The following is a 12,452-nucleotide window of genomic DNA, read 5'->3' on the forward strand; positions in this document are numbered from 1 at the left end:
AGAATATTGCCGTAAACAGGCTTGACCGCACCGGTATATAGAGCTGTACGCCTTCCCTTAAGTCATCATTCACAGATGGAGACACTTTTGAGGTCGAATCTTCAGCAACCACGTCAAACGGCCGGAAGAAGTAATACGCTTACTATTCCATGCTATCGCCTCCTTTTTGATTCTGAGAGTTGTGACGCAGTCGATAACGCAATGTTGCGTAATTTACAGCATTGCGCCAGGTAGTGATTTTGAGAATAAAGTTAGCTGTGTCTTCATTGCAAATAGTCTGAAGAAAAATTTTCACACGTGACGCGAAAGTTTCGCTTCCCTCGCAGGATTCTTCAGGGACACCATGGGCTCATACGACAACTTAGTTCGTCTTACCGGAGGACTGGCTGCAGTTGCGGCGTTGTTGGTGCTTTCTCTGCCTGCATTGGGAAGAAGGAATGATTCATTAAAAGGAAACAATAAATAATGACATTAACACGAACATACGTAAGGCAAATACGCGTACCTTGCCTGCTTATCCGGCTGGTAATGTTTACATTATTAGATTACCTCTTCCCAATACGCAAAATACTGTTCAATAAAACTTGTTGCTGCGCTAGTTGGTGACACATACTTGAATAAAAAGCTAGCGCAAAAAAGGCGACCACAGGAGGAAGACACCACAAACACGAACGCTACTAACAAATGGCTTTATTTTCCGGAACAGTTAAAAACATATACGCGTACACATCCATGCGCACACGACACTAGGGCCGGCTACCGGTGTTCTTGACATAAAAAGAAAAAAGAAATATCATAACATGAATACAATCGCAGAAATAACAGGTATCAAGTGCATCAGAAGCGAAAAAAAGCGTGAAGAGCCAACTGACCTAGAAGAAAAACTAAAGCAAAAATAGGCACCCACGTAAGAGGCGGTGTTCTTACCGGTAACTCTCCAGAAAAACGGGCTCAGAGGTGTACAAACTCATTCACGCGTCAGTAATACAATGACTCGCTTTTTTGGGGATGTAGAAAGCCTCCAGCAACACTCTGGTTTTGTGTTTGCATTTCTGCCGAGAATCTTCGCTTCTTTAAAGCGGGGCTCGCACTTGCAAGTCAGAACATGCGAAACTAACTTTGCGAGCTCATCTTGTTCTGTCATGTTTAGAGCATGCTCCCCTAAACAGTCTAAAGACAGCGCCCCGTATGCGTTATATAGCATTTTCCGCAGGACAGGGGAATGATCTAGACCACATGAAATACGCATTTGACGAATGCTTCTCGATGTTGCTTCTGGCAATCGCGCTCAACCACTTCACATATACGTGGGCATAGATTAGTTAACTTATTTCGCGCCGAGAACACAAGAGACACATTGTGCCTGCGGGCCACTTTTTTGAGGTTATGGGAAGCCTTGTTAACGTAAAGCATCACCTCCGGTTTGGCCCTCACGTGTACAGTTGCAGCCATAGTTCGTCAGGGCCCAAGTTTATTTAGGAGGTGTCTGTGCCTGGCGTTAGGACAGGACAAGGGAAGTAACCAGCCAAAAGCCTGCGAACCAGATTATTGAAGCTATCGTGCATTACGTGCAGATTCCAAGCAGTGCGATGCAATGGCTCTTTTTATACACGTGGGAAATGCTGGGCCTAATTCCCACGTTGCAAGAAAAAACTCCTGGCCTACGACTCCTCCCACTCCAATACTATAAAAAGAGCCATTGCATCGACTCGAACTGGGAGCCTATCACAAGCAACACCTATCAGAGCAGTTTATGATGCCTCGTCGAAAGATAGAGACGCGGTTCCTGATGCCGTGCTTCCTGGAGCCGAACTTGTTGCATGTCAGTCTTCTCCTGAAGGAAAGCTACCTCTTGTTGCCGACTTGTCCGTGGATTTGCCTGCAGATGGAACGTCTGTCATGTGAATCAGTGCTGATAAGGCAGCTGAGTTACAGAATAGTGCATTTGGGCCGCCTGTGACATTGCCTAGCCTGTGTTCTGGAGAAGAATCCGATGGCGGATAAGCTGCGAGAGAATCGCAGTTTACTGAAGTAATCTTTTACTCAGGTAACTCTTATCTCCAACTGCTCCTAGTCCAGGCTTCAGAATAGTTTTTATGAAGAAGCGGTGATTAGCATTGAAAGATCGTGTCTCCCTTCCTGACACACTTCCTTATTGGAATTGTATCTGAGTTTATGCAGGTCTGCGGTGGCTCTGAAGATAATATATATATCTAGTAATTAAATACGGCTCATCTGCACCCGGAATAAGTAATGTCTGCCTTACTACGAAGACTTCGACTCTGCCACATGCTTTATCGTAACCTATGAACGTTATATATAGCCGTTACTTTAATTAGGCGCATTTATCACCTGATTATCATCATCAGCATCAGCCTGACTAAACCCACTGCAGGGCAAAGGACTCTCCCATGTCTCTCCAATTAACCCTGTCCTTTACCAGCTGCGCCCACCATATGCCTGCAAACTTCCTCATCTGATCCACCCACCTAACCTTCTGCCACCGCCTGCTACGCTTACCTTGTCTTGGAATCCACTCCGTTACCCTTAAGAACCAGCGGTTATCTTGCCTCCGCATTACATGCCCTGCCCAAGCCCATTTCTTCCTCTTGATTTGGACTAGGATGTCCTCAACCCGTGTTTGCTCCCTCACCCGCTCTGCCGGCTTCCGGTCTCTTAACGTTACGTCTATCATTTTTTCTTTCCATGGCTAGCTGTGTTGTCCTTACTTAAGATCAAACATTTTCGCTAGCCGGCACGTTTCTGCCCGGTAGGTGAGTACCGGTAAGATACAGCTATTGTACACTTTTCTCTTAAGAGAAATTGGTAACTTGCTATTAATGATCTGAGAGAACCTGCCTTATGCGCTCCACACCATTCTTATCCTTCTAATTATTTCCCTCTCATGATCCGGATGAGCTGTCACTACCGAAAGCACAACCTCCGAATATCGCATCCGGTGCTCTACGTGCTCAGGACGTGCTACGTCCGCCACTATGGACGAGGGTGACGCTGGTGAACACTCCCAAGGCTCGCTTATATCCAATAAACATAAATACGCAGGAGAGCAGCGGATGGACAGCCGTCGCCGTAGCTCAGTTAGTAGAGCACCGGACGCGGTATTCGGAGGTCGTGGGTTCGAATCCCACCGGCGGCATGGTTGTTTTTCTGCTGATTTGTAAGTGGTTTTCTTTAAGCGACAGATTAATCGAAGCATTATTCTCCCACTGGTCCGAACTACAAATTAAAAAAAAAGAAACATGAACAGCTGGTTAACGATATCCCTCAGGAGAGAAGTGTACAATAGCTGTATCTTACCGGCGCTCACCTACGGGGCAGAAACGTTTAGGCCAATGAAAATGGTTCAGCTTAAGTTAAGGACAACGCAGCGAGCCATGGAAAGGAAAGTGATAGGTGTGACGTTAAGGGACCGGAAGCGGCGAGAGTGACAAACTCGTGCTAATGACATCCTAGTCAAAATCAAGAGGAAGAAATGGGCTTGGGCAGGGCATGTACTGAAAAGGCACGATAGCCGCTGGTCCTTAAGGGTAACGGAGTGGATTTCAAGCAAAGACAAGCGTAGCAGGGGGCGGCGAAAGGTTAGGTGGGCGGAGGAGACACGGAATTTAAGTTCGAAGGCATAAGGTGCGCGCAGCTGGCAAAGGAAAGCGCTAATTGGAAAGACATGGAAGAGACAATGATATTGCCAATATCAATGTCGTCTTTGTCTCTTAAGTCACAAATTTCGTTTTTGCCTATGCCCACTTTGCTTTAACTTGTTGTTAGCTACGTCGGTTCTTTTGAGCACGCTCTTTTCTCTCCATATTAAACTGCCATATGTCAGTAACATTGCTCTTATCAATTAGCTATAACAGCTATGCCAGTACTGTTCTGTCTATTGCGTTAGAGACTTCGAAGTTTGGCGTTCCTTAATCAGATCTCCTGTCTCCTGAGAGAGCTTGCCGGTGCCCTGTCTAAGCGGCTTGATCCGGAATCCTCCAGAAGCCGTCAGCGAGTTCATGACGGATGTTTCTACCGCCGAGAAGACCCTTGACCCCCGGACCAGCAAGTACAACCGACCACTTCAAGTTCTGTCCCACTCACCTCAGATGATACACTGCAAGTATGGGAAAACCCTCGAGATGTATTTAATATGCGAAATTGTTCGGGAAGATCTTCGCCGACTGCTGCCATCGCCAACGCAGAGCCCTCAGGTGGCGTCACTCACGGACGTCATCCATGAAGAAATGCCACAGGCACTGGGCACGCTGACTCCGACCACTGAACCGCAGCCCATGACATACGCCGCCGCACTACGCAGTCCTGCTCCCCGATGAGACCGACCAAGATCTCTTCGACTGGAATCAGCTCTACAAGTACGACGCCCCCTAGGTCCCGCTTACCCACCTTACGAGCGATGCAACTGCTGTAGGAAATGTGAGGAGTGGAGGACTCACGACAAACGCCCACTGTGCTACCATTGTGGATGCCTGCCACATACTTCGTCACTGCCCGTACAGACTCATCGGCCTGCGTGGTTTCGTCCTCGATGCCCCACGACCGTTCCCCGGCCAACGATCACGACAAGTCAACAACTGCCAGCACAGAGCGGAGTACCGTGTCGTCAAGCCATCTGCCTCGCTCCCCGTCGCAGTCCACCACATATTTTGCGTCGCCGGGCCGCAGATACGCAGACGCTGTTCGTGGAAGGTCCCCCAGCCCCGCAGGAGAAACTACAGAAAGCAACCTTTGGAGGTGGGGTTGCTCACCAGGGAAACGACGAAGGTCCTCCACTGAGCACTCCGCATGAAGACGCTGCACCCGCTAAGCCGACGCCGCACTCAAACACGAGCTCTAAGATGACGCGACTGGGCTTCAGAATGACTCCGTCAACCAGAAAAGCCCCAATGACTCGAACTACCCACGATCCATATACCCGACGAAGCCCTAACCCGACACCGAGAATGACCTGAAATGCAACTATTGCAGGATATCCGTATTAGAAGTGACTATCGACGGCCGGTAAGTTACCGCTCTAGTCGTCACGGGCGTCGATTATTCGGCGATGAATGGCACATTCCTCGTGCAAGGGAAGAAACTGACGACAGCTTAGGACGGCCCAAAAATCAGCACCGCTGGAGGCCACCTAATTACGCCAGCGGTACGATGCCCAGCGCGAGTGACCGTCAAGGAACATACATGTCGTGTGACTTTCGTTTTATTACAGCAATGTTTCCGCGGCGTAATACTGGGCGCCGATTTCTTTAATCACCATCACGCGATCATCGACCTGCGTCTTAAGCTCATCACGCTTTTTGGACGGGCGGAGCCATCCCTTCGATGGTGTCCATGGAGCAGCATATTGCCCCGAGTGTCCTGGATCAACAGGTGAGCGTCCCAACCTTGGCCTACCTCCTGGTGCCTGCAATTTTTAGCGACAAAGTTCTACAGGTTTCACACGTCGAGCCAACAGCTGGACATCTCTTGTTTTCTCGCACCCTCCGCCGCATACAAGACAAGTATTACTGGCCTCGACTGTCTGCCGATGTCGCACATCATGTGAAAACCTGCCGAGATTGTGAGCGACGAAAGACCCCTCCCACCCGACCAGCAGGATTTCTGAACCCCTTTGAATCCCCTCAAGGCACTTCCAGCGGATCGGCAGGGGCTTGCTTGACGCTTTCCCGAAGTCAAAGTCTGGAAATAAGTGGATCACCATGGCGACCGACTACCTGACCCGCTACGCCGATGCGAAAGCCCTACCGAATGCAACAGCACCCGAAGTCGCCAAATTTTTCGTGGGTAGAGAGCATTATTCTGCGACACGGCGCCCCCGATGTGCTCATCACGGACATATAATATGGTGGAGCTGCCATAAAAAGAATGTAAACCAATAAGCTCCTGCCTGCACCACTGACGTATAACAGGCTTGACCCAATCGTAAAATAAATGAAAAGGCCCGAAGGCAATCCATCGTTTTGCCACCCGTAGGTGGAAAAATAAAAGAAAGGGGGGGGGGGGGAAATGCTACAAGCGACCCATCGCCGGGGGAACGGGCCCGGGGAGACTCCCCTGATCTCCCCTAGGACGTAGCGGAGGGGGTGGGTTATAGGGTATGGGAAATTGGAATTGGGAAAGGGTTATGGGAATTGGGATGGGAATGGGGACAGCGAGATTTTGCTCGTATCCTTCGTTTGACATCGACTCCATTTCTGGCCCGCCTGGCCAGGGCAGGTAGGGCATCGAGCTTTTCCAATGGTGCGGCTCCCCCACGGGATGCACGACCACCCACTGGCTCCGACCGTCGGAGACAGGAAAGGAAGAAAAAAATTCCTAACTTGGGGTCCGCAGCCACCTGCTCCTCCACGATTTTAAGGGTTGGATCGGACCGGCCGGTTACTAGCCGTCGACTGTGTTTCGCGGTTTTTCAGACTCCGGAAGTGTGTTTGGTGTGGTCCGGCCAACAGAGGCCCAGGTCGTCAGCCTATCGGCGCTTGGCCCTTGGCACCATAACCCGGTAACCCTGGGGGACCCACCTGTGCTACCTTCCAACCACCATGCACTTATTTCCTCCCCTTGCTTTGCTCCACGCCTAGCTCATCACGGACAAAAAAGTATGGTGGGGCAGCCAGAAAAAGAATGTAAACCAATATGCCCCTGCCTGTGCCACTAAGTATAACAGGCTTAACCCAATCGTAATATAAATGAAAAGGCCCGAAGGCAATGTTGTGCTTTTGCCACCCGTAGGTGGGAAAATAAAAAAATGGGGTAATGCTACTAAGCGACCCACAGCCGGGGGAGCGGGCCCGGGGAGACTCCCCTGATCTCCCCTGGGACGTAGCGGAGGGGGTGGGACATAGGTTGTGGGAATGGGACTGAGGGAAGGGTTATGGGTAATGTGATGGGAATGGGGACAGCGAGATACTGACCCTCATTTTATCATCGCTCGACTCCTGTCTGGCCAGGACAGGGAGGGCGTCGATGTTGTCCAATGGTGCGGCTCCACTCACGGGATGCCCGACCACCCAACGACGCAATAGCTCCGACTCGGAGACAGGGAATCCTAACCCGGGGCAGCTGCCTCGGGCTCCTCCACGACTTTCAGGGGTCCGGTTCGGACTTGCGTAACGCTGCCCAGCTACTAACCGTCAAGTGTTTTTCGCAGCTTTTCAGACTCCTGAAGTATGTGTGGTGGATCCAGCCAATGGAATTAGACTCCCGGGGACCCACCTGTGCTTCCAACCAACCAACCTTGTACTTATTTCCTCCCCTGCCTTGCTCCACACCTACTGAGGAGGGAGTGTTCAGGGCCGGGCTGACCGGGCCACAAACCAAGAACCTGGCCGAGGGTGAGATAACCCGGGCCTACTCCACCGCTACTCCACAACATCGACGGTTTTCGCATCGGTCGTACTAAGGTCCCCCTTACCTCGGCGTCCCGCGCTCTAGCCTCACGGCCCCGCGGTCAGCCATCCCTGGCTGCTTCCCCGAGGACATCGCTCCCAAGGAGCCCTTCTGCTGGAAACCCCCGCGCGGACCTGGCCTCTCCGTGGCCAGAAACCGACGCGCCAGCCGGTAGCCACGCACGCCCCCGCGTGCAGAGGCCTTTTGATTTTCGAGCACTTTTTGAGCCCAATTCCGTGAGTCCAACCTGATTATGAAACCAGGCCTGCCTCCGCACAGGCATCGGACCTCACGTGCGCGACTGGCCCACTCAGTCGTTTGGGAGTCGCTGCCACTCCCATAGGGTTTTCATACCCAGAGGACGGGCTCCGGACAGCCCATCCCCACCGCTGTGCGTTGCACCGGAACAAAGCCTAGTAGCCGAAACTACACCGGCCCGTATCCGGTGGCAGGGGGGGCCACGGGCAGGCCGCACAGTCGGATTTCCCCCCCAGCTCATCACGGACAGAGGAACACCGTTCACGGTGCAACTGACTCAAGCCATCCTGCGCTACAGCCAAAGAAGCCACCGCAGGACAACTGCATACCATCCGCCGACCAACGGACTGACAGACCGCTTGAACAAAACCGTCGCTGAAATGCTCGCCATATGTGTCGATGCCGAAACGAGACCTGGGACCTCATCCTGTCTTGCATAATCATCGCCTACAGCACAGCCGTGCAGAAGACCACCAAGATGACGACTTGTAGGCTCATCCATGACAGGGAGGCGACAACAACGCTGCACGCCATGCTGCCCAACGTTACCGAAGATGATAACGTCGACTTCGCCGCCTGCCTTCAGGGCTCAGAAGAATCCTGAAGACTTACTGGATTGCGGGTCATGAGCCAGCAGCGGACCGACGCCAGACGCTACAACCCGCGAAGACGCAACGCGGAATAAATGCCAGGGGACCAAGTCTGGGTTTGGACGCCCATTCGCCGTTGTGGATTGAGTGAAAAGATTTTGCTCTGCTGTTTCGGCCTGTCGAAGGTTCTTCGTCCACTAGGTAAGCTGGATTATGAAGTCATCCCTGACGCAGTGACTGAATCCCAGAGACGCCGCGTACGACCAGAAGTTGTCCATGTCGTTCGTCTAAAGCCATATTATGCGCGTTAAAGGACGCTGTGTTTCCACACTCTGTGTTCATTTTCGAACGATCCGTTTTATTTCTTGGCAGTCGGCTAATTTGTTTTAATGCATCGCGTCGATGTTTCTTTGAGAGGGGAGTAATGGCGCGTATCTTTGCAGTGTTTGTTTGTTCGTTCTACAAAGCTGCCGGCACGCCGATTTATCGGTTTGTTTGCGATGAAAGACGCAACCAGATTTGTCTCGATTGATCGCATCCAGGCAGATCTGATTTGCGTTGTTCCAGAATGTTCTAGTGACATTGCTTGCTTTACCTCGAAATTTTGCTATCAACTTTAAATTGAGCACGGCTGACATCGGTGGGCGTTCTGTTGGACGACCGCCGAGCACGCTTGTTGGTACGCCGCCGCCGAGTGATTCATCCCATTGTGAACGCAACTCAACCCAAATAAAGAGTTTTGTTTAGGCGCCATTTTGGATATCGTTCTGCTCCTCGGATATCTGTCACCACTTCGTGAAAATATGAAAAATAAAAGTTACTGTTGTGGGGACCTGCTGTTACGTTTCGGCTACGACGCGCGGTATAGCCGGCGCGGATGCAACGGACGCCGGGGCTTCGTTCAAAGTGGCGGTCATTTTGGGCCCGTTCAGTGCTGCCGTAACGCCTCCCGCCAAGCGCGTCCAGGCAGGTTTCAATGCCACGTGTCTTCGTGTGTGCGTGTGTGTGTGTGTCCATGTTGGTGCCCACGCTTGTCAAAGCGCAGCAGCCGGGGAGAGGAGCTCCCCAACTGGGAGGCGAGGAGGTCTGACCGGCGCCGGCCCGGCGGACGCGCACGTCATGTCTGAACATGTCCAAGCGTCGCCGTATCGGGCGCCTCATCCCAAGCCGTTCCTTCTTGCCCTCGACTCCGAGGGTATAAAAGGCAGCTGCCCCGGACGCCAAAGAGAGACTTCGATTTCTTCCTTCGAGTAACGTGGTCGCCCTGACCGGCTGCTCTTTTGCGATGCCAGAATAAACAAGTTGTTCTGTTGCCAGTCGACTCATCCTTTGCCGGGACCTTCGGATGTTTCCAGCTTTGCCCCAGGCCGCCAGGCCAACGCTACCCTTGGGGCTTGCAACCCTTTTGCAACAACTGGTTGCCAGCGGTGGGATCGCGACAACGGAGGCCAGCAGCGAAGATATGCGGTCAACTGTATGCTGAGCAGTACAACGACCATCCGGGAGCAGTGCAACGAGCCCTGTGTGATGACTGGTTGCCTGCAGCGGAACGACTGCGCTGAATTCTTGGCTGCGAGGTTTGGTGAGTGCGGGACTTTCTTCTTCTGAGTTTTGCCAGGCTTTTGTTAGTGTCAGAAACAGAGCTGGTAATTGTGTTGTCGTTGCTGCCGGGTTAGTTTGCGGCAAGACAATAGTAGGCAGTAGAGAAAGCAGCATTCGGAGCAGCCATGGATTTGAAGTCGTTGCGCAAACCGAAATTGCTGGAGCTCGAAAGAGAGTTGGGTCTGGATGTCTCAGACAAACTCAGAAAACCAGAACTGCTAAAAGCTATTCTTGAGTTGGAGGCTGAGCATGACGAGCTGTCGGAATGCCTTGAGACCATTGAGGAGAGGGAGCAAAAAGAGAAAGACGAGCGCGAACGTAAAGAGCAAAAAGAGAAAGACGAGCGCGAACGTAAAGAGCAAAAAGAGAAAGACGAGCGCGAACGTAAAGAACAAAAAGATAAAGAGAAAGAAGAGCGCGACCGTCAACACGCTTTGGAAATGAAGCGTCTCGAGGTACAGATGGAACGCGCTCGTAATGGAAGTCAGGCACACGGTGCAGGAGAACGGGTATCGTTCAAAATGACTCACCTGATGCGGCCGTTTAAGCTTGGAGAGGACATTGGTTTGTTCCTGGTTAACTTTGAGCGAACGTGTGAGAAGCAGGGGTTCTCTCGGGAAACGTGGCCACAGCGCTTGCTCACTTTGTTACCCGGAGAGGCGGCCGACGTAGTCTCTCGTTTGAAGAGAGAGGAGGCAGAGGATTTCGACCAAGTGAAATCGAGTCTGCTAAAAAAGTACAGGCTGTCAGCGGAGGCGTTCCGTCGGAAGTTTCGGGAAAATGAAAAAGGCAGACGTGAGTCATATACAGAGTTTGCCAGGCTTATGTCAAACATGCAGGAGTGGCTCAAAGAAGAGAAAGCGTTTGGTGACCACGAGAAAATTCTGCAGTGTTTCGGGCTGGAACAGTTTTATAGTCGGTTACCTGAGAACGTGCGGTACTGGGTCTTGGATAGGCCAGACGTTAGTACAGTGGCTAAAGCCGCCGAGCTAGCCGAGGAGTTTGTGACGCGTCGGGCTCGCGGAGCTAAGGACGGTCAAAAGGGTGAATTTGGCTCCAAGTCTGAGAGGCCGAAGTTCACACCCATGAGAGCAAGGGGGGACACACGTAGTGCGGATGCGAGTGAAAGCAGTCCGACCGAACGTAAGGAGACGGCGGCAGCCGAAGCCGAACGCAGAAAGCGGTTCGAGAGGAGGCAAGCGCGCGTGTGTTATACGTGCCAGAAGCCGGGTCACTTTTCGGCGCAGTGTCCAGAAACAAAAAGAGAAGTCGTGTGTTTGTCAATATGTAGCACTGACGAGAACATGAAGCTTCTCGAGCCTTACATGCGAGACTTCCTCGTGAACGGGAAAGAGTGCCGAGTGCTTCGTGATTCCGCAGCTACAATGGATGTAGTTCACCCCTCTTACGTAGAACCCGATATGTTCACGGGCGAGTGCGCATGGATCAAGCAAGCCGTGGAAGCTCATAGCGTGTGTCTGCCCGTAGCAAAAGTGCTTATTGAGGGACCTTTCGGAGCACTTGAGACGGAGGCCGTAGTGTCATCTATGCTGCCCCCCCCAGTACCCGTACCTATTTTCGAACAGGTCCGATCACCTCCTGCTCGAGAAGGGGCTTTTGTTTGGTGAGGCTAGCGTTCAGGCCTTAACCAGATCGAGAGTTCGGGAGCTCGCTGCAAAGGCGGTAGTTGCGGGGCCGACGTTGTCGAACAATGAGAAAGGGTCGGAGGCGCAGCAAGCTGATATTCAGAGCGCGTCCGAACTGAATAAAATTGAGCCTGTAGCGTTGAAGGCACCAGGTACTGGAGAGGAAATGCCCGACACGGGAAAGTTAGAAGAGCTTCCGGTCGAACTTCCGGGACTAGGCTCAGTGACAAACAGGGAAGACACTGATCAGGTCATTAGTGACTTGATAATTAAAGCACCGCTGTCGGCTGAGCAGAAAACCGAACTACACCAACTCTTACAAGAGTTTCAAGGTCAGTTCTCTGAGAGGCCTGGTAGGACTTCTGTCCTTACTCATGATATAGAACTTACCTCCCCAGAGCCAGTACGAACCAAGGCGTACCGGGTGTCACCCCGCCAGCGCGATATTATGGAGGCTGAGGTAAAGAATATGCTACAGCTCGGTGTTATTGAGGCTTGTGAGAGTGATTATACCTCCCCTTTGATTTTAGTGGAGGTACCGGGCAAGGAACCTCGTCCTTGCGTCGACTACCGCAGGCTTAATTCCATCACTAAGGATCAACTTTATCCGATCCCTAACATCGAGGAGCGCCTTGAGAAAGTTAGTAGCGCTCAGTTTATTTCCACCCTAGATCTTGTCAGGGGTTATTGGCAGGTTCCACTTACAGAAGAGGCTAGTAGGTATGCGGCGTTCATTTCACCAATGGGAACATTCCGTCCTAAAGTTTTGAGTTTTGGTTTGAATAACGCGCCATACTGCTTTTCAAGCCTCATGGACAAAGTGTTGCGGGGACAGGAAGAATTCGCTTTACCGTATTTAGACGACGTAGCGATATTCTCCGCATCCTGGTCTGAGCATATGGCACACTTGCGGGCAGTGCTAACCCGGCTGCGCGAAGCGGGCTTGACAGTC

General features: G+C 51.8%; 1 protein-coding gene and 1 non-coding gene across 2 annotated transcripts in view; both read left to right on the top strand.

Moving 5' to 3' along the window:
- LOC144124702 (uncharacterized) overlaps positions 1-617 on the top strand; it is a 53,004-nt gene extending 52,387 nt beyond the window's left edge. The window contains exon 5 of the mRNA XM_077657545.1: positions 327-617. Coding sequence (XP_077513671.1) covers positions 327-466 — 140 coding nt within the window. The 3' untranslated portion in view covers positions 467-617. The remainder of the gene's footprint in view (positions 1-326) is intronic.
- Positions 618-3,084: 2,467 nt separating this feature from the next.
- TRNAP-CGG (transfer RNA proline (anticodon CGG)) lies at positions 3,085-3,157 on the top strand. The gene has a single exon. It is a non-coding gene; the product is annotated as a tRNA-Pro (tRNA).
- The last annotated feature ends 9,295 nt before the right edge of the window (positions 3,158-12,452 follow it).

The sequence above is a fragment of the Amblyomma americanum genome, chromosome 3 (assembly GCF_052857255.1).
Source record: "Amblyomma americanum isolate KBUSLIRL-KWMA chromosome 3, ASM5285725v1, whole genome shotgun sequence".
In the NCBI taxonomy this organism is placed as follows: Eukaryota; Metazoa; Arthropoda; class Arachnida; order Ixodida; family Ixodidae; genus Amblyomma; species Amblyomma americanum.